This window comes from Epinephelus lanceolatus, chromosome 20 (assembly GCF_041903045.1).
Source record: "Epinephelus lanceolatus isolate andai-2023 chromosome 20, ASM4190304v1, whole genome shotgun sequence".
NCBI classification, from domain to species: domain Eukaryota; kingdom Metazoa; phylum Chordata; class Actinopteri; order Perciformes; family Serranidae; genus Epinephelus; species Epinephelus lanceolatus.
The window spans coordinates 21,485,691-21,506,431 of record NC_135753.1 but is presented as its reverse complement, the minus strand read 5'-3'; the positions used below and the strand labels follow the sequence as shown (position 1 = coordinate 21,506,431).

General features: G+C 43.7%; 2 protein-coding genes across 2 annotated transcripts; both read left to right on the top strand.

Annotated features, from left to right (window-relative positions):
• The first annotated feature begins 11 nt into the window (after positions 1 to 11).
• tmprss7 (transmembrane serine protease 7) lies at positions 12 to 8,049 on the top strand. Its single transcript, XM_033638937.2, has 17 exons — positions 12 to 198; positions 288 to 418; positions 512 to 579; positions 707 to 900; positions 978 to 1,013; positions 1,098 to 1,326; positions 1,704 to 1,828; positions 2,741 to 2,853; positions 2,992 to 3,098; positions 3,259 to 3,395; positions 3,756 to 3,863; positions 4,013 to 4,120; positions 4,214 to 4,330; positions 5,175 to 5,370; positions 6,810 to 7,078; positions 7,562 to 7,698; positions 7,802 to 8,049. The coding sequence occupies exons 1-17, from the start codon at positions 54 to 56 to the stop codon at positions 7,961 to 7,963; spliced, it is 2,382 nt and encodes a 793-aa protein (XP_033494828.2). The 5' UTR covers positions 12 to 53; the 3' UTR covers positions 7,964 to 8,049.
• Positions 8,050 to 8,091: 42 nt separating this feature from the next.
• On the top strand, positions 8,092 to 20,667 carry LOC117264736 (suppressor of tumorigenicity 14 protein homolog). The gene is made up of 20 exons (XM_033638938.2): positions 8,092 to 8,771; positions 9,345 to 9,531; positions 9,655 to 9,779; positions 10,904 to 10,971; positions 11,047 to 11,240; positions 12,093 to 12,188; positions 12,519 to 12,738; positions 13,727 to 13,869; positions 14,025 to 14,122; positions 14,277 to 14,386; positions 14,566 to 14,699; positions 14,865 to 14,969; positions 15,097 to 15,207; positions 15,286 to 15,399; positions 15,542 to 15,661; positions 15,762 to 15,945; positions 16,023 to 16,294; positions 16,439 to 16,575; positions 17,229 to 17,390; positions 20,617 to 20,667. The coding sequence occupies exons 1-20, from the start codon at positions 8,691 to 8,693 to the stop codon at positions 20,644 to 20,646; spliced, it is 2,691 nt and encodes an 896-aa protein (XP_033494829.2). The 5' UTR covers positions 8,092 to 8,690; the 3' UTR covers positions 20,647 to 20,667.
• Positions 20,668 to 20,741: the final 74 nt, after the last annotated feature.

The window sequence follows — 20,741 nt, the reverse complement described above, 5'->3', positions numbered from 1 at the left end:
TGTCTGTGGAGGTGGCCACAGTCGACCATACTCTGCAGCAGAAGCTCCGCAGGATGTACAGGAAGACCAGACGGAAGCCCAAGGGACTCAAGAGGCTGTGGGCTCGTCTTTTGAGCGTCCCGCACCTTGCTATCATCATTGCAGCGGTGGTGTTTGTGGTGGTGACTATCATGTGGTCACTGCTTTGGGTCTTCCTGTGTAAGTGAATGAATCCTGATGCGTATATTCCACAAACAATGTGTCAGTATCTTAACTGCACCATTTAATGCACATTTCCACTTCCCCAGTCCGCAGGGAAAGCAACAGTGGAGTGTATTTTGCTGGGATGTTCCGTGTTGCCAATGTGGAGTTTATCCCCGAGTACCGCCAGGCAGAGTCCCATGAGTTTGTATCCATGGCAAACAAAATACAACATGTGGTATGTATAGGTGTCACCCTGTTATTTACATGATGGTTAGTGCTGCACATGAGATCTGAGAGAGTCTAGCTGGTAATTGCTGGTGTCTCGCAGGTGAGCAATGTGTACAAGATGTCCTCAGTGGCCAGACTCTACAAGCAAGCTGTCATTTCAGACCTCAGGTACAGTGGGCCTCTTACTCATCATCATCATCATGGAGCTGATCCAGTTTCATGCAGTTTCAACATTTTTTGGAGCAACACACCCTGTTTTTAAAGTTTCAAAGTAAACTCTGTTTTCCTCACCCAGTAACAACAATAAGGGCGGCGTGCTGGTTCATTTCTGGATGGTGTTTGTGGTTCCTCGACTAAAGAGCCCAGCAGTGTGTGAGGAGTGTGTAGGAGCCATTTTCAGAGACTCAGTCCATACCACTCTGCAGAACAGGTCGTCTGTAGGCTACCTGCTGGGTCTCCCGGTGGATATAGACTCCATCCTCATCAATGGTGCGTCAGTGTGTGTGCATGTGCATCCTACAAGTGTGTTTATGAATGCAGAGACTGATTACTGTGTCTTCCTGCAGCTGTCCAGCGATCAGATTATTCATCAAATGGAGCAGGTAGGCACCAATACTTATGTGTAAGAAAACTTCCACTGTCTGTCATGTAGTGTGTCCATGAGTTTTGTTTTCTTTTCCCCCCAGGCTCCCAGTGTGTAGATAAGCTGTATGCCAACCTCCCTGGAGTGAGCGTCCCTTTAAACGTCTTCTCATCATGGGGTGGTGTGAACTGCTATGTGAAACTCACTGCTGTCCCAGGCTCTCTGATCCGTCTGACCGTCACCTCGTTCCACATTGAGCCCAGCGACTGTGTGAACGATGCCCTGACTGTGTACGATGCCCTGCTGCCCATGAGAGGGCGCATTCTGCACAGGTGAGTCTGTAGCCTCCATTAGACAGCTGATATGTTGTTAGAGGGGCCTGGTGCCTGCGTAACAATGATCTGGTTTTCCACATACTACATGTTCTGTTTGTATTTTATGTTGAGTTGTGTTTTGTGTTCTTAATGTATGAATTTATTGTGAAGTTTGTGTTTTGTGCTTGTGTCTTTTTTAATTGAGTTTAATGTATTTTAAAGGCCCATCAAGGGACAGACATTGCAAATTGGCTTAGGGTATAAATGCTATAGTATGTGTTGTCTTTTTTTGGTACATACTTGTCCCTATATAGATAAACATTAAGGCTTTTGGGCACATGTCACTGTATTTTTCTCTGAGACATTGCATGTATTAAATTGTGTCTCTGCTGCAGGCTGTGTGAGCCAGTGTCCAGCTCCGTCTCCCTGGTGTCTACCTCCAATGTCATGTTGCTGTCCTTCAGAATGACAAATGGCAATAAGAGCTTCAGAGGACACTTTGAGGCCATCGCTGAAGAAAGTATGACACATTTACCTTGTTACTTTATATTTTTGGCTTATGTCAACAGAAGTAAAGCTTGTGTTCAGACTTAAAGGAGAAATTCACCCACACAAATTCATCATTTTTGTATCAGTTAGTCGTGCTGTGTTACCTTGAATTTGTGAGGAAAACTTAGTTGCGTGGGAAACAACAAACATATTGATTTATTTATTGATCTGGGACCATGTTAGACAACAGCAAAATATCTGTACAAACTCTCACAGAACTTGTGCAGTATAATCCAAGTGTCATTTATCCAGTCGTATGCTCAGTACTTCCCAAACACATGTATTTTGACTCAAAAACCATGGTATTGGAGTCTGGTTTTGAAAGTGCATGAAGGAGTGTTACTCTCAGTTTGGTTTTATAGACGTACTAAGGTTTTTTTTTTAAGCAAAAATGCATGTGTTTGGGAAGTACTGAACAAACAACTAGTTAAATGAGACTTGGGTTATACTGCATAATTTGTGTGAGAGTTTGTAAATGGATGTTTTGGTATTGTTTTGCTGTTGTTAACATGAATCAATTAATAAATCAATGTTTTCTTTATAAATTTAAGGTAACACAGCATGACTAATTGATATACAAATTGTCAAGTATTCCTTTGATATGTCTACTAGCCATGAGCAGTGGATCAAAGTAATTATAAATGTTTAATGTGAGCAATTTTAAAAGGCCTGAAGGGATTAAATTACTTACAATTTCACAAGAAAAAATGAAATGAGTAGAGAAGTCAGAAGAAAAAAACACAATTTGTAATTTGGGGTATAAAAAGGATATTTTTGTTGCCATCTTGTGACCCCCCAGTTTTATCTTGAGACCTCTTTAGTAACCACTGTTGTATGCAACATGAAAGAAAATGAAATCCTTTACTGTCGCTGTCTCTCTCAGTGTGTTTGTCTCAAATTGAGACCCACCTAGAGCCTGACATCGGTGGTCAGATCTACAGCCCCTTCCACCCCAGCCTTCTGCCCCCACAGTGCTTCTGCATCTGGAAGTTTAAGGTAAAGCATGCACGCACGCACGCACACACACACACACACACACACACATACATGACTTGCAAAACTGTGGCTGAACTTTTCTTAATTGGTGACTTCAAATATCTTTTATTAATTATATTTTGTTTGTATTTATTCTAGACCCCCAACAGTGCTTTGGGAGTTGCTCTGCAGTTTCAGAACTATGTACTGAAACCAAAGGGCATGAAGGGCTGTGAACACGGCTGGTGGAAGGTCAATGAAATCATGTATGTGGGCACAACTGCATACTTACCCCCAAATATGCACATCCATAGTGTCTGGATATATCATTTAGGGGTTATTTTTACATTGTATTCAGCTGTGCATTTACTTCATCCCACAACAACATCCTGTGATGGTTTGTTGATTGTTGCTTTCCCTCCACAGTTTCTGTGGCAGCTACGTGGGACACCAGACGGTGTTTCGGATCGCTGACCACAGCCCAGAGGTGGAGTTTCGTTGCAGCTCACGTAACTCAGCTCAGCCTTTCCAGGCTTCTTACAGCAGCTACAATATCAGCCAACGTAAGCACTGACAGGGCCAAAGTATGAGTCATTATAACAGCCTGGGAACACCGTAGGAAATGATAGATCAGAGGTGTTTCATTGTGCTTTAGTGTGGATGTGAGTTAATGACTTTGTTTTGAAGTGGAGTCTGAAATTAAAATATGCTTGACAGAGAGGAAACACTGGCAAAACAGACATGAAGACATTGCATGGACATTTTGGAAAATCATGAAAAGAATATAAACATGGACCAGTTTTAGAGAATAAAATATTTGGTAGAACTACTTTTGTCAGTCAGAGTGGCAGGAATATAAACTTTTGCTTATGCACTTAAGTTGTCTATTAAAAACCTCTCTTCCCCACTTATGTGTGCACCAGCCTGTCCAGAGAGCCACTTCCTGTGCTCCACAGGACTGTGTGTAGAGAAGAGTCGACGCTGTGACGGTCTTGACGACTGCCAGGATGAGAGTGATGAGGTCTTCTGCTGTAAGTTCTCAGAGAAGTTACGCAGTACGGCTGCTTATTTAAAAGAACAAATGACACTGTGAAATATAAGTAAAGCACTACACTGTGCTGAATTATATTTTCCTGATTAAGTAGTGATGCATTGAAAAAAATGTTGCTTATCTTCACAGCAAGGCCAACAAAGAACTGTGGCGGCAACAGTCCCCTGCATCCTTTGTATGTGTGCAACGGAGAGACAGACTGCACCAATGGAATAGATGAGATCAACTGCACTCAGGGTAAGGATTTTTTCAAGTTTACACAAGTGCAATGTATATGCCATTTCACCCATTAATGTCTAATAATTGCAATGTGTTTTTTACTCTTGTCAGAAACAACCTGCTCTGCAATCAGGTATCAGTGCAACAGTGGCTCCTGCATCCTGAAGAAGAACGCAAAGTGTGACAGTGTACATGACTGTCAGGACCACAGTGATGAGGCCGACTGTGGTGAGCGCTCTGCATTACCTGCTCCATATGCACATCCTAAAATCCCAGCGAAAAAATAATAATAATGATGTCACTACAGATCTTTTTTATAATAACACACCCACCCTTTTTCTAGAAATAAATCTTGCAACTTGCGGTGTTAAAAGTGACTCCAATGTCAGCATGTGGTGTGATGCAATGTTACAAAATTGCTTGCTTTTTATAATACACCATATGTGCACTCTGGAAGATTCATTTTTAAAATAAAAACTAGTTCAATGATTTATCAACCTAACCCACATCAGCACAATTGGTTCTGTCCCCCCTGAATAGTTCATTGCTCTTAATGAAGCAATGGATACTTTATGATTATCCTGCCAGATCCTTCATGTGGCTTCATGAGAAAATTGTTGTCATGTCACAATCCACTGGGTAGTGTGCTCCAAACCTGCTGACCTGCAGCGCTGAGGTGACCCAGCTGTAACAGCCTTCTCTGTGAGCTGTTATTTTATCATGATGGGGTCTCAAGGTGATGGGAACACGCTTGTCTTTGATCACTCACTGCACATGCACGCACACATGCACAGGTCAGAGCTCTACTTTTTAATAAGGCAGCAGCGGACCTGTCTGTCATGGTGATGATTTGCGTGCCAGCTTAGAGAACAAACTGTGCACGTAGAATTCCTCAATAGATCTATAAACATGATCATAATCATAGTAATAACATGAATTGCTTTGTCTTGAATTTTAACTACAGTATAACAATATGTAATATTCTGCCTGTGCTCTGTGTTCTGTGCTACGTTACAATAAAACCAGAGCCCAGTATAATAAAACCAGTAACCCCTCACTGTGTGCTCCTCAGCCTGTGGTCGTCCCTCCCTGGTGGGGAAGGTGGGCTCATCTACAGGACCTGAGCGTATCGTGGGCGGCGAAAACTCTGTGGAGGGGGAGTGGCCGTGGCAGGTCAGCCTCCACAATTCTGGTAACCTGTACTGTGGAGCTTCTGTTCTCTCCTCTGATTGGCTCATCTCAGCAGCACACTGCTTCAGCAAGGAAAGGTCAGTCATTCTCACTGCTGATTAACAACATCCTGTTATTGTTATGTGATCACTGTAATGGCTACTGTATGTAAAAACCACTGATTTGATTCACAGAGCAGCAGGCTTACAGGTAATGATAACACAGTGGTACCCATCCTTTTTGACTTGTGTCCTCTTCAAACAATCAGTATCTTCTTGCAAACACCCGTCACATGTTATGCCTTTGTGTGGACATGAGTTGTAAGCATTTCAACCACAGAGTTTTTTCCCCTCTTGTTTAATTTGAATGAGTCTCAGAGGCTTGAAGATGTAAAATTATGCAAGGTTTCACAAGGAAAAAAGCAAAAATGAGAAAAAAGAAAACAGTGTGTGGTGTGACAAATTTGTTTTCTAATTTTTTTAACATCTTGGAGTCCCCAGATTTATCTTGAGACACTTATGGGGTAACCACTGTGTCATGTTATAACTTGGTTTATGCTTGATCATCTCATGAAATGAGTGATAAAATTAAAACACATGACATGACATTACAATAATTTCTTTTTTTTTTATAAAAGTAAAGATTCATATTTTTCCTTATTAAAGGTACACTATGCAGGATTGTAGCTTACTGTTTGCAAACATGCTCACCAGCCAAAGTGAAAGTAAAAGCCAACCCCAGTTTGACTTGCATTTGGCATTTTGCCTTGTTTTATTTGCATTTTTTTCAGCGGTGTGTCTCCTGGAGGCCTGCTGCTTACGATCTGGCATCTGTTCACTTTCCTTGTTATAAATGCCAGACCTCACCTGAGCACTGTAGGAGTACACACCCATAAACTTCCTGAACACGGAAAATAAGAAGAAAATAAGACAGAGGGCAGAGAACACACCGCCACACACTTATAGTGGGTCAGAAGTGATAACTGAAGGGAATTACCCGAACTGAGTCTATACATTGTTTTTACAAATATCCTTGCACACTATCTTTACATCAAAATAATAGTAAACCTTTAAATAACAGTCACTAGATGATAATAATTACTGAGAGCCTTTACATAATCTTGTAATTTATTAACAGTTTTTAAAACATTTCAACCACTTTATAGGACATTTGCAGCTTCATAACATGTTGTTAGGTCTTAGAATATAAGAGAACATTTGTATTGTTACTGTATAAGTACAGAAAGATTCAGCCTGCAACTTTCATCACAATGCTACAATAAATTAGGTAAAAAAAATAGAGTTAAAATAGCGATTAATAAAGTTATAACATAATAAAAAGTATTGGACTGTATCAAAAAACCATAAATAGTTATCTTGCAATTATTGCTAAAAGGCTTCTGGTACATCGTATTGATTTCATAAACAGACTGTATCATATTGTTCATATCAACTCATTTGTTTCCAAGTTTTATTAGATACAGTATATACTACAAAATGTCCTCCATCAGTGACCCCCTTACCTCTGTCTCCACCAGACTGTCTGACCCACGTTACTGGAGCGCCCACCTCGGCATGCTGACACAGGGCAGTGCCAAATACGTGGCGGAGATCCAACGAATTGTGGTGCACGAGTATTATAACGCGTACACGTTTGACTATGACATCGCTCTGCTGCAGCTGAAGAAGCCCTGGCCTCCCTCTCTAAGCCCGCTGGTCCAGCCTGTGTGCCTACCACCACCCTCCCACACTGTCACCGACAGCCACCCCTGCGTGGTGACCGGGTGGGGATACCGCTCTGAGGAGGGTGAGCAACACCTTGGATAGAGCTCAGTGACTTTAATACTTTAATAAAACTATGAGGACTGACTGTATCACAATTATAATACAGTCAGTAATGCTCTTGTGCTATATCCCAGCTTCATCTGGGACCTAAGAGAGCATCTTTACCAACTCCTGCACTCTTATGAGCTACTGCTTATGTCAACTTAAAGGTCCAGTGTGTAAGATTTAGGGGGATTTAGTGCCATCTAGTGGTGAGGATTGCAGATTGCAACCGGCTGAAACTTCTCCTGGTTAGGATTCCTTAAGTTTTCATTGTTCAGGAGGTTTTTGCCAGTAGCTGAATTATATGCAGAGGGCTCTTCTACTCCAAAACAATCAGATCAGGTGATTTAAACTGGTATAACACTGAATAAAACAGTTCCCACAAACTGAACCTTTAAAGCACCCAAAATGTGTAAATATTTTATCAGTTGCGTGATCTATGCCTTCATCTTGCCCACTACAGACAAAGTGCTTCCCTCAGTGCTGCAGAAAGCAGAAGTGTCCCTGCTGAGCCAGACTGAGTGTAAGAAGAGATATGGACCTGTCTCCCCACGCATGCTGTGTGCCGGGGTCCTCTCTGGAGAGAAGGACGCCTGCAGGGTGAGCTCCCATCTCACTGAATTACTCACAATCACCTAGTAGTGGATGTGAAGCATTTAAAGTTGGTGTTCTTTATGCATTAAATGCACCCTTTGTATCTCAGGGCGATTCAGGGGGTCCTCTGTCCTGTCAGGCACCAGGTGGGGGTCGCTGGTTCCTGATTGGTATCGTCAGCTGGGGGGCGGGATGTGGCAGACCAAACCTACCTGGGGTCTACACCAGGGTCAGCAAGTTCACCTCCTGGATCTACAGCCATATCAGCTGACACGATGAAACTCTGATTCATCCAGTGCCAGCAGATGTTTAAATATTCTGACGCTCACACCAAATAATAAAAGCATCATCAGATATTATGTTCTGTCTGTTTATTGAATGTTGTCTTTACTGTTATTACAAGGTGCTATTGATGTGTGACTCAGATAAAATACAAAACAAATATAAAGTGCTTTGAAAGATTTTAATCCTCATCAGATATCTGCTGCATTCCTCCCTCCAAGTCTGGAGCTGTAAGCCTGTTATGTCCTGCTACAGCCTCACACACACTGGACAAGTTTGGTGCCAAAATTTGTAATTGCAGGTTCTGTCCTGCTTTGCGCCCCTGTGGAGCATCCAAGGGCACAGCAGCCAAGCTCCAATTGTAATACCTCGCACACGTTTCCCTCAAGCACCCCTTTGTCCCTCCAAGCTTCACTCCCGCGTACACAGCGAGGAAGTTTGCCCACAATATCTGTCGCACGGATGGTTGTACGGATTGTATCCTTTCATAGTGCTCTCATTGTCCCCCGCACTGCATTCTGGGGCTCCGTGTGACACCTGCCGCCCAGTTCAGGTAAACGGGAGGCGGTGAATGCCCGCCGCGTCCGAGCCGCTCAGGTCGGATTTCTGCGCTTTTTTTCAAAGGAAGCGACAGCGGGGGTTTCCTCTCTCTCCATCGTTTCTATGCCTGAGGTATTGTTGCATATCGCCTCTCCGGAGCTAAACGGGACAGTGCTATGAGGACTCTCCCCAAAAGCAAAACTTGCGAAGTGTACTGCGTCTCCGGGCATGGACACTCAGGCTGCGCTGCTGCACAGGTAAGAACACTGTGCGCTTTTCACTGCGCGTGAAGATGATGGAGCTAAACTGGACTTTGCTTTCTGACTTTTTTCTTAATATACTCTACATGTAGCCTATAATGCGTATAAAGTCTGTTTGTTTAACTTTTTGGGGTTTTTTTGTAATGGCAAAAGGATGCAAAATGATCAGAAGCTATCAAACCGAGACAGACATGCCTTATCTTAATTGCAAAATCAGTCCCTGGGGTGCCTTTCTCATGAATGTCCATGTCAGGGTGAGCCACTTGATTGAGTGCTGACACTGCAGAGCCAGGCCGTGGGAAAGCAGACTCCTCCAGCCACGCTTTGTCTGCTCCCCCGGGGAATCTTGCCAACCTCTTAAATGTTTTAGGAGATCCTTTCAGCTCAAAGATGCTCACCGTTACTCTCACTAAATCAGTGTCTACTCAGCCATTAAATCAATGTCTCATTGATCGTGGCACACAGGCTGCTTTTTCTGTATCCCTGTGCTCACATAATAAAATGCAAACAATTAGAAGCAACTTGAGACATTAAAAGCTGGTATGATATTTGAGTTCTTGTGTCTGGAAGGGACAGGGGGAGCTGAAGGAGCCCACCCAGTCACTGAGCCCCCCCACGAAGCCTGAGGATCAGGCAGAGCAGGAGGAAGAGGGGGGGCGAGCACCAGTGTGTGGCTCTTGGAGGAGATGGATGTTAGGTCTTCTGCCTTTCTTTCCCTTCGCTGCTGCCATTGCACTGACTCTCCACTTCTTGACGCGTGAGTACGCACCTGCTTTGGTGCCTCAGACTTTTTTTCCTGTCCTTAAAATGTGTTTATTTTGAAATACACCCACGGTCACACAAGTGCACCTGTCTCAAATCTCTGCCTCTTCCTCCCCAGCTCCGCCCTCCTCAGTGTTCTTCCTCGGTGGCAGCGTGGAGTTCCCAAACCTGAGCTTCACCTCAGAGCTGGCTGACTCCACCTCCCCTCAGTTCCGCCTGCAGGCTCGGGCTTTGAACCATTATGTAAGTGGAACGATGGACTTGTCCGTCACTGCGTCCCCTCTGAATGACACTTTAGAGTGCTGCTTGACCTTCCCACTCTACGCTGAAGCTGATCTCGCTGCTCCAACTTTGATATGGTTCACTACGGCAGGCTACTAGTGTCTTTAAAGTGGCGCTTTCAAAACACTGCTGCCCTCTTTCTCCTTCCCATTCTCCTCTCTTGTTGTCTGTCTTTGCATTCTCATTCATTTGCTTTTCTCTTTATCAGCTTTGTCCTCCTCTCCCTCCCTCTCTCTCTGTTTCTCTCCTCTGTCCCTCTCTCTGTCTCACTCTGGTGGTGTTAAATGTAAAGCTGAAACAGGAGCTGAGCACGGTGTGTGCGCAAGTTCCCGAGACCCCCAGGGACAGGGCCCTTTCAGGGCTGAGGACAAGCCCGGCATTTGTGAGCCCAGCTAGGCCCAAGCAGCAAGAGTGAGAGGAAGAGCAGGCCTTCAATAAAAACATTGTCTGTGTAGCTTTCACACAATCAGCCACTCTGTGTGCCGAACAGTACAGAGAGGAGGTGAACCTCAGTTTGATGCTGGGGTCGAGAGGGAGAGACAGGGCAGTAGGGCAGGCTGGGATGAGAGAAGGATTGGGGAGATACGAGAGGGGGAATTTGGAGTAAAGGTCAGATGCACAGCCAGACATTCTTGCTGAGCGTTGGAGAAATGGTGAATTGATAGGTGTAAATCCCCCCAAATCTACACTGACATAGTGTAATGCTCCTTTAATCAGCTGTGAGGGTGAGTTAGCAGGCTTGTTAAGTGGTCATAGTATCTGCACAGCCATCTGTTCATTAAAGAACAGGTGAACTCAAGGCCAAGAGCCCATACTACCCAGGGTCCTACCTCTACACAGCCAGCAGGTAGAGGCACAATGGAGCTCTGTGCTGCTCAAAGTCAACATACACACATGCAGACTTTGATACACACACACAAGAACAATGCTTTTGTTGAGCTCAGGCTGCGTGTTCGACCAGGTGTGCTCATGTGTTGCTTACACGGGAGAAGTGACCTCACTTACACTGCTGTGATGTCACACCTACAGTACTGTAGAGTACAGTATGTTGTCAACCCTCCCTTTTTGTCTTTGTTTTAAAACAGTTCTCAGAGCTCTACGAGTCCTCGCCGTGGAGCTCTTACTACCTGCACTCAGGAATTACTGCCTTCAGGTATGATGCACTGACAGAAAGCCTGCTGATGAAATGACACCACAGTAGCAACATTGTTAACCCTTTGTGTGACAGTGAAGGAGCGGAAGGGCTCAATGTCTTCTACTGGAGTAAATTCTCCGCCCCGGATGATGTTGCAGTGGCGATCCGGATGTCCAGCCCAGAGAGGCTACAGCGCAGGCTTCCTGGCAGCAACAAGGTGCTGCGGGACAGCCGCAATGAGCAGCGCTATTACATGGAGCAAGATGACGACATGCTCCACCTGCTGGGTAGAGGCTCTCACTGTTGTCTGCATACATACAGTCCATGCACGTTAACCACACACACATATGTACTCATACGTTTACTTTCCGTTTCAGCATTATGCAGATATAAGCTTACATTAAACATATTTTTCCTCTTACCTGTAGTGCTATTTATCCGTCTAGATTGTTTTGCTGTGAGTTGCCAAATGTTGGAGATATCAGGCATAAAGGTGTCTGCCGCTGGTCTCCCACAATCCACCTCACCAAAGGAGAGAGGATTTCAAGAGTTTCACTGAGCTAGCTGACATTACAGCTCAGCCGAGGAGGACACCATTAATGTTTCCATCTCATGCTGTCACAAGCCTTTAGTTCATGAGTAGATACATGGTGGGTGTGGTTCATTAGAAAGAAAATAGTTCCTACATGAAACTGCTCACAACAAGGTCTGTGGATTATCTTGAGTAAGTGAGTCATGATTTCTTGAAGGAGACATTGCTGTTGAGTTTTTCTAATGTATTATTTTGGCACTTTGAGCCCCACAAGCTGAGTGCCGTCTAGTTCCATTATACTGGAGAGAAGGCAGACATCTCTGCAGCTGATATCTCCAACATTCAGCAACTCACACCAAAACAATCTAGACTGATAAATAGTACTAAAAATAAAATATGTTTTTTTGATTTTGTAGTGAACTGCCCCTTTAACTTCCAATAAATATGTTAAAAGCAGTAACATTCAAGTAGAAACACTTGATTTAAAAACAATTAATTAACGCTTCACCCTTTGTAAAACTTCATTAATAAATAATGTGGTTTTATATACGTGTACATCTAGTGTTGTAGAATTTCTAGTGAATGTTGGCATCTGTTGTGTGTGTAGGTTTGGACCCTGACGACATTGAGTCAGAAGAAAAATTGGACAAGAGTAAGAATCCAAACAGCATCCAGAGTGGGAAGTGGCAGCTTGGCTTCCAAGGTGAGGAGAGCGTGCATCTGACTTTATGCTGCAAAATCTAAAGATCTGGTTTCTGATGGTGAGTTAAACGTTTAAAAAAAAGAGTGACTGAGGCAGACTGTCTGTTCCATCAAAATAAGCTTAAACATTGTGTTTGTTTTGTGCTTTTGACTGCAGTGGATTTTTGCTTATGTGAAGTACAGCAATATTTGCCTCCAACTTCTTGGTTTCCTTTAATTTTCACCTTTTAACCCTGGTCTGCATGACAGCCTGCTGACAGGGCAAGAAAAGTGACATGGCTCATGATGTTTGTGCAGTCATATATATATTTCCATTACTTCATTTGTTTAGCAATGTCCTTTGACCTCTATGCCAAATATGGCAACAACCGCACCCTGAGCCTTGTGAGTCCCAAGAAGCCGTACTACCAGTGGCGTCTTCGCGTGCCGTCGGGTCATGTGGTTCGACTGGTCATCCTCACCCTGCATGGTGCCACACCAGGAAGCTGCACCGCCCACAAGCTCTCGGCCTACGACTTTTTACTTCCATTACAGAACAAGATAATTGCCAGGTAAACACATTGTATGGCTGTTTAGACTCTGGAGTTACTGTGACAGCATCTGCACTGTTGTATACACCCACCAGCTACTTAATTTGGTACACCTTGCTAGTACCAGGTTGGACCCCTTTTGCCTTCAGAACTTCCTTAATTCTTGGTGACATAGAGTCAACAAGGTGCTGTAAACATTCCTCAGAGATCTTGGTCCATATTGACATGATGACATCATGATGACATCACATGATGTGAATCTCCTGTTCCACCACATCCCAAAGGTGCTCTATTGGATTGAGATCTGGTGACTGTGGAGGCCACTGGAGTACAGTGAACTCATTGTCATGTTCAAGAAACCAGTTTGAGATGATCTGAGCTTTGTGACATGGTGCGGTATCCTGCTGGAAGTAGCCATCAGAAGATGGGTACACTGTGGTCATAAAGGGATGGACATGGTCAGCAACAATACTCAGGTAGGCTGTGGTGTTTAAACCATGCTCATGTGGTACTGAGGGGCCCAAAGTGTGCCAAGAAAATATCCCCCACACCATTACACCACCACCACCAGCCTGAATCGTTTACACAAGGCAGGATGGATCCATGCTTTCATGTTGTTTACACCAAATTCTGACCCTACCATCTGAATGTCGCAGCAGAAATCCAAACTCATCAGACCAGGCAATGTTTTTCCAGTCTTCTATTGTCCAGTTCTGGTGAGCCTGTGTGAACTGTAGCCTCAGTTTCCTGTTGTTTGTTGACCGGAGTGGCACCTGGTGTGGTCTTCTGGTGCTGCTGCTTCCCCATTCTGATGCTCGGTTTAAACTTCAGCAGGTCGTCTTGACCATGTCTACATGCATAAATGCATCGAGTTGCTGCCACGAGAGCTAAAAGATTGACTGATTAGCTATTTGCATTAATGAGCAGTTGAACAGATGTACCTAAAAAAGTGGCTGGTGAGTGTATGTCTACTTTATACACAAATCCTGGATGCATTTACCTGTCTCAGGTGGTGTGGGCTCCCTATTTCGGGTTCGTCCCCTGTCATGAAGCTGACATCCTCTGGGAATGTGATGCTGGTCACCTTCTCCTTCAGCAGACAGAGGGATGGAGCAATATTTAAAGCTTACTTCCAAGCCATCCCAAAAGCAGGTGACTGCTCTCACTGAAATACACACAGCCCAGTTCTACAAATCTTGTGTGACGTGTTCATGTTCATGCTGGAATTATTTATTTCCACTGATTAGCATATAAAGTTGCCTCAGTGTACTCATTGCACTTCAGTGTTTCACTGTTTCCCCCTGCAGGTTGTGGAGGGTCGATTTCCTCCTGGAACGGCTCTATTTCCTCCCCCTACTACCCTTCTTATTACCCTCCTAACATAGACTGCACCTGGACGCTACGGGTGAGCCACATGTGTGCATACATGCTTGTGAGTGTGCGTGTTAGAGACAGTGGAATAAGAATGAGAAAGTGCGAGAGTGAAAGAGTGAATCATCCCTTTGTCATATGGCCCGTCCACATTCCAGCATGTGAGTCGTCTTTGGTTACTTTATCAGGCGCCGTTGCCAGGATACCTGATCTCCATGACGATCGTGACGATAGACATTCAGGATTCCTCGTCATCAGACGGCTGTGAGAAAGACTGGCTGGACATTGGAGGGGTCAAGTGAGTTTTGAAACTTCATCCACATCAGTAAAATTTTAAAAGATGTTTCTACAATATTCACTTCACTTACTGAAAGTGTGTTTTATGTCATATTGTTTAAGACGTTCTATGTGTATTAAAGTGGCTGAATGTGTGAGTTCAAAGTTAGATGCCTTACTTTTGTGCTCCTCTGAATCTAGGCTGTGTAATCCAGTGTCAGACAGCAGCAAAAAGCGAGTCTACTCCTCTCCTCTCTCCCTCCACTTCCATTCAGACGAATCTCTCACTCACAAGGGCTTCTACTTGGTCTACCGAGCCTTCTCTCCAGAGGGCAGTAAGTAAAATCTGATGCTTTCAAACAACTAGCTCAGTCAGAGAGGATAACTGATGCAGTGTCAATGCAGCAGATGTGTTGTTGGCAAGACCCCCTGAACTGAGACAAAGTTATGATCAAGACCAGCGTGTAGTACATTCAAATCTCATCCATGTCTGTCTCCAGCCTGTCCTCGCCAGTTTCGCTGCGGAGATGGACGCTGTATCCCTCTGAGGAAGGTGTGTGATGGAATAAAAGACTGCTCAGATGGACGGGACGAGGCTAAATGCTGTAAGTCTGTTGCCCGATTTGCCCATGATTTCTTTCTTACATGACCGTTGTGCTATACACTAGATTTGTATGCGTTTGTGTGTTTTTACTGTATGTGCGCAATTGCACATATGTGTGAAACATGTAGCATCCTGCAGGCCAGGTGAAGTGTTGTGTGGGAACGGCCAGTGTAAGCCTCAGAGCAGCCAGTGTGTGAGCCAGAGCGCGTGTGCAGACAGCAGTGAGGAAGGCGCCTGTGGTGAGTAGGCTGTCATAACTGTAACACATGTGTGCTTGTTTGTATTTTGCTAATTAAAGCTTATGTGTGTGTTTACAGGAGGGAAATGTTACCACGTGTGTCCCAACAAGGTGTGTTTGCCAAAGTCTTCAGTGTGCGATGGTGTTGTTGACTGCAAAGACCGCAGCGATGAACTCAACTGTACCAGAGCGTGTGAGTATTCATGATGTTGGATAGACTGACTGATCAGTTTGAGTGTATTTTATCACAATATGTAAAATTTATTAGTACTTTTCTGTATTTTTTTAATGCCCTTTGTTCCATGTTTTCTAATAATGTCTTTCATTCTCTTTAGACCTTAAAGGCTGCTCCTCATCCTCTTACAAATGTGCTAATGGAAAGTGTGTGAGTAAGGTTAACCCTGAGTGTGATGGAGTCAAAGACTGCTTTGACGGCTCTGATGAACTGCGCTGTGGTAAGCTGTAATTGTCGTTATGACTACAAACTGAATAAAAGTCCTCTGAATTCTGCTGTCATGATTTTTGTCTCTTCCTCTGTCTCCCTGTGTGTCCCAGGTTGTGGCACCAGGCCCAGGAAGCGTACTAAAATAGTGGGTGGCTCTGACGCTGGGGCGGGGTCATGGCCGTGGCAGGTCAGCCTCCAGATGGATCGCTACGGCCACGTCTGTGGAGCCACACTTGTCGCCAGCCGCTGGCTCATCTCTGCAGCTCATTGCTTCCAGGACTCAGATGCCATTAAGTAAGAGACACCTGGAAGCGTCGTTACGATAATCATAATTCTTGTGCGTGCTGTATTCATTTATGTTGTGTCTGCAGATATTCAGATGCCCGTGCATGGCGGGCCTATATGGGAATGCGTGTGATGACTACAGGGAACAACGGCGCAGCCACCAGACCGATCCGTCGGATCCTCCTCCACCCACAGTATGACCAGTTCACCTCTGACTACGACATCGCCCTCCTCGAGCTCAGTGCTCCGGTCTTCTTCAATGACCTGGTGCAGCCTGTGTGCGTCCCCGCCCCCTCACACACCTTCACAACAGGGACCAGCTGCTACGTCACAGGCTGGGGGGTCCTCATGGAGGACGGTAAGAGCTAAAGTACAAAAAGTATGTTTTTAAATCTTGCTGATGTTTTGAAACTAACTTCAATCTGGGCTAACACAGACAAGCATCCAGTGTGGTAAAATTTACAACATACCACAAGATGTTTGATGTTTGTTTTAATTTTAGGTGAACTGGCCTCTCGCTTACAAGAGGCCTCAGTGAAGATAATCAACAGGAATACTTGTAACAAGCTGTATGACGAGGCTGTTACTCCCAGGATGCTGTGCGCAGGGAACCTGCAGGGAGGGGTGGACGCCTGCCAGGTGAGTGTGTGCTTTACTGTTGCTGTGTCTTCGCACAAGTACCGTAAACCTTCAATTAGTAGCCCGGACTGTTATTTACTTAAATCACTGAACTCAACAGGCTTATATTTGGGACAGGCCTTTAATTCCTTTTAATCAAAACTATTGTGCAGCAAAGATGGCGAATGCGATCAAATTGTTTATTTGAACCAGTGTGATATTACTTGTATAAAAATGTGATGTAAAGACACCCATTTGGCAGCACTTGAGGACTGACAAACATGCAACAATTTTGGACTACAAAATGCAGACTTGATATGCAGTGGCCGTATGACCGAATTCACTGTTTATCAGTGTTCATCAGTGTTCTGTGGCGCCCACCAGAGGAGAGAAGTGCGAACAGTTTGTATCAAGGCTGTGAAGGGTTTGCAGTGATGTTTATAAAAAATGGCTTTCCTCATTGAATTCAGTTTCAGATTTATGTTCTACATCTTCCAGAATTTTTCCTTTAAACCACAACAGAGTAAACTGAGACTTACACATTCATATTTTCTGTCCTCTCTAGTGTCGCACATCCTCCATGTGTCTGGACCTGTCTGTTATGAAAAGTCACTGCAGATTTTCTGGAAATGTTGTTATGTTCACGTGAATCATCGTGCACGTGTGTCTCTCAGGGTGACTCAGGAGGTCCGTTGGTGTGTCTGGAGCGAGGCAAGCGGTGGTTCCTGGCAGGGATCGTGAGCTGGGGCGAGGGCTGTGCGAGGCAGAATCGCCCCGGTGTCTACACGCAGGTGGTCAAGTTCACTGACTGGATCCATCAGCAGACCAAAGGACAGGTGTGACTGAACAACACACTGACATGAAATAAAGACTTAACACACAGGACGAAGGTCTCAGACCTGGAGTCCATCTTCAGATCGTTGTCATGACTGCATGACAACACATTCAGTCAGTTTTTGGGAGTGTGTCCATGGCAACGGGCCTGCGGGGACATCATCAGCGCTCCAAACCGACCAGCTTCCTTATAATCTCCGACCACTGACAGTGGCTATGTTGACATGCACAAAAAATGTAACCTGGTTGTTAAATTAATTTGATTTTGGGTCGTTACACATAAATGTTGGAATTTGGTTTGAATACCTTACACAGGTTACAAATACAATACCAAATTATGTTAGAGAATCCTGTGCTAATTTCACAGGGTGCTTAAACATAAAACCACACTATCAGCTTTTAGTTTTCACTGCACACACGTAGACCGAACTGTGGTTCAATATTTATGACTCTAATTTTGACAGAGCAATAGCTTGCTCAAAGTCAAGTCAAACTTTATTTGTAGAGCACCTTTAAAACAATGACAGTTGACCAAGTGCTGATCAGTCACAAATTACCAAAACAACAGAGGACGCATTGCAGCACAACAGAGGATGTCAAGCTCAAATCAACGAGATGAGGAGGGTCTTCAGCAGCAACTTAAAGGTTTCTGTGGTCTGAGCAGTTTTCATTTGAATAGGTAAGGTGCAGAAGTTCGGTCACCACTGTTTGTGTTTTGTTCTGGGAATATCCAGGAGCATCTAATTGGTCAACTTCAGTGCTCCAACTAGAATATGAAGATGCAAAAGTTCTGCTTGATAAGGTGGCACCAGCTGGTTTAAAGCAGGATTTATACTTCTCCTTGGATATGTAACAACACGTCCCAGCGACACAGACGTCCTGTCTATTTTTGAAAGCTGAAACCATTTCCCTCAGTGGAAACAAAGCTTTTATTTACTTTAATTTCACAGATAAGAAACAATAAATTATGAAGACAATGAAGCCTCCACAAAAATAGCATTTTAAGTCTTGTGTGATTTATCCTGGCTTCATATATTTGTATATTTGTTTGGAAAACGTGTTTAGTATAAGACAGTTGTTTTGTCAGTGAGTTGTAATGGAGCCAAATTATGTACTGTTACCTTTGTTAAATGTTGCTGTTGTCCCTGGCTTCATATGAGTAAAGGAAAAGTCCACTAGCTGCTAGGCTAATTTATACAATGTAAAATGCTGTAGGCTTGTGCTAATAACGTTAGCATGTTGTATTTGTGGGGAAAATGTGTCCAGATAAAGACAAGTGCTTTGTCTGTGAATGCTGCGAGTTATAGTGAAGCTGATTTGTGTACTTGTGTTTAAAATGGTTGTTATTAAGCCATGTTTAATGTGTGTTTAATGTGTGTTTTGAATCAACTAAACTTTACAGCACTTCACAGAAACCCTGCCGCCAACTAGCTCACAATGGCATATGCCACATGTGTAGGCTATGGCGTATTCTCTGTATAGAGCTGACACACAAGTATAAATCCTGCTTAAAACCTTAAAAATAAGCAATAAAATCTTGAAATCAATCCTGAAATGGACAGGAAATTAGTTGAGGGAAGTCAGTACTGGTGTTATGTGATCATATTTTCTGATTTCAAGCTAGAGATACAAGCGGCAGCATTACGTACTAACTGCAGATGTCAAACAGGCGATTGTTGTACACCCACATTACACCACAAACCAAGTGCCATCTAGTTCCATTATATTAGACAGAAGGCAGACATCTCTATGGCCGATATCTCCAACATTCTGCAGCTCACGCCAAAACAATCCAGACTGAAAGATAGCACTACAGTTATTAGGACGAATATGTATATTTGGTTTTTGGGTGAACTGTCCCTTTAAGTCTCCTCAGTCAGGTGGACTGATCAAGCCCAAAGTTCAAGAAACTAGCCAGGTTATCCCGTGCATGTAAATGTAGCCAATTACTTCCTGTTTTTCCTGTCACAGCTGACCATGTCAGGTGTTGCCAACAAAAATCACAACGGTCCTTTTACCGAATGTGGAAAGAGTTCTCTCCCCACACGCATGTAACCATCTATTTTTTCCTCATCTACATTCGTCCATGTACTGTATATGTGTGTTCATGACCGACTGTATGTGTATTGTACTGTATGTGTATGTATGTGCATTTGTATATCATGAGTTTCTCTGAGTCATAGCCTTATGTTCAATATATTCTGTAATGGTAGAGAAGTGAAAAATCCTTCAGTAGGAGGTGATAATATATTTTGCATTTCAGTTTTACTGTGATTTAATTTATCATCACGGTGCCTCTGTTGTAGCCTACATCATGCTCCATGAGAAGCATGATCACAGCTCCCTTTAAAAATCATGATGCTGGTTAATAAGATTATCAGGAGGAAACTTTACCAATCTTTTCTGTGCAGACACCTGTCTCCCGCTGCTCATTCAGCTCACATCACCACCCAGTGGCCACTTTGTACCACCGTTTATTTTATGACCCGAGGGAATGATGCACCTCACACCCAAAGGATTAAAAAACATTGCGCATCATTGTTTAATTATACCAGCTTTTACATTAAAGACACAGTTTGCAGTGCAACAGGTCTTACAAAAACTGTTGTAATTATTATTACTATGACATTTATAGTGTTTTGTTTTTTCTTACTACAATGTCCAAAAGTGAAATTTGGCTGAGGCTAGGTTGAGACATCTCTGCTGCTTTAGCTGTAATTGGTGCTTTGACTGAAAAGAGTGCAACATGAGGCACCTGTGCAGTACAATACTTTGGAAACAATATAATTTCATCACCATGATGTTTGAGTAGGAAGTCACCTTAAAGCTAAGGTTACCTGTTTATACGTGACGAGTTCCTTGTTTTTCTAGTTGTGTGATTTGCTCGTCCAAGAAAATCTCTTCTTTATTTACTTTCCGATGAAAGATTGAAATGTGAGAAACGTGACTGTCAACTTGTTGATGAGAACACCACCCGTTTTCTCCGGTGCCTACGTGCTGATCACCGCGTATACCAATTCAGAGTACACGCAAGATTTAAACACAGAGCTGCACATATGCGCATCCTCTCCGGCACTCATTGGTGCGTAATTCTAGTCTGTTCTGGAAATAAAATAACTTGCAGATTTTTAGATGGGGAATGGCTTTTTCATGTATAAATGAATGTTTTAAAGTATGTCAAAAAGCAAAGGCTAGTTTGGACCGTTAACCTTTATTAACACCTCACAGGTCGATTACTTGACCACTGGGGAGAACTAAAAGGGGACTGCTGTTACGCGCCTTGGGTGTGTCAATGGACGTCACGGAAGTCCGCTATCCGGTGGCTGCACTGTGGGAACTGCATAAATCCGCGC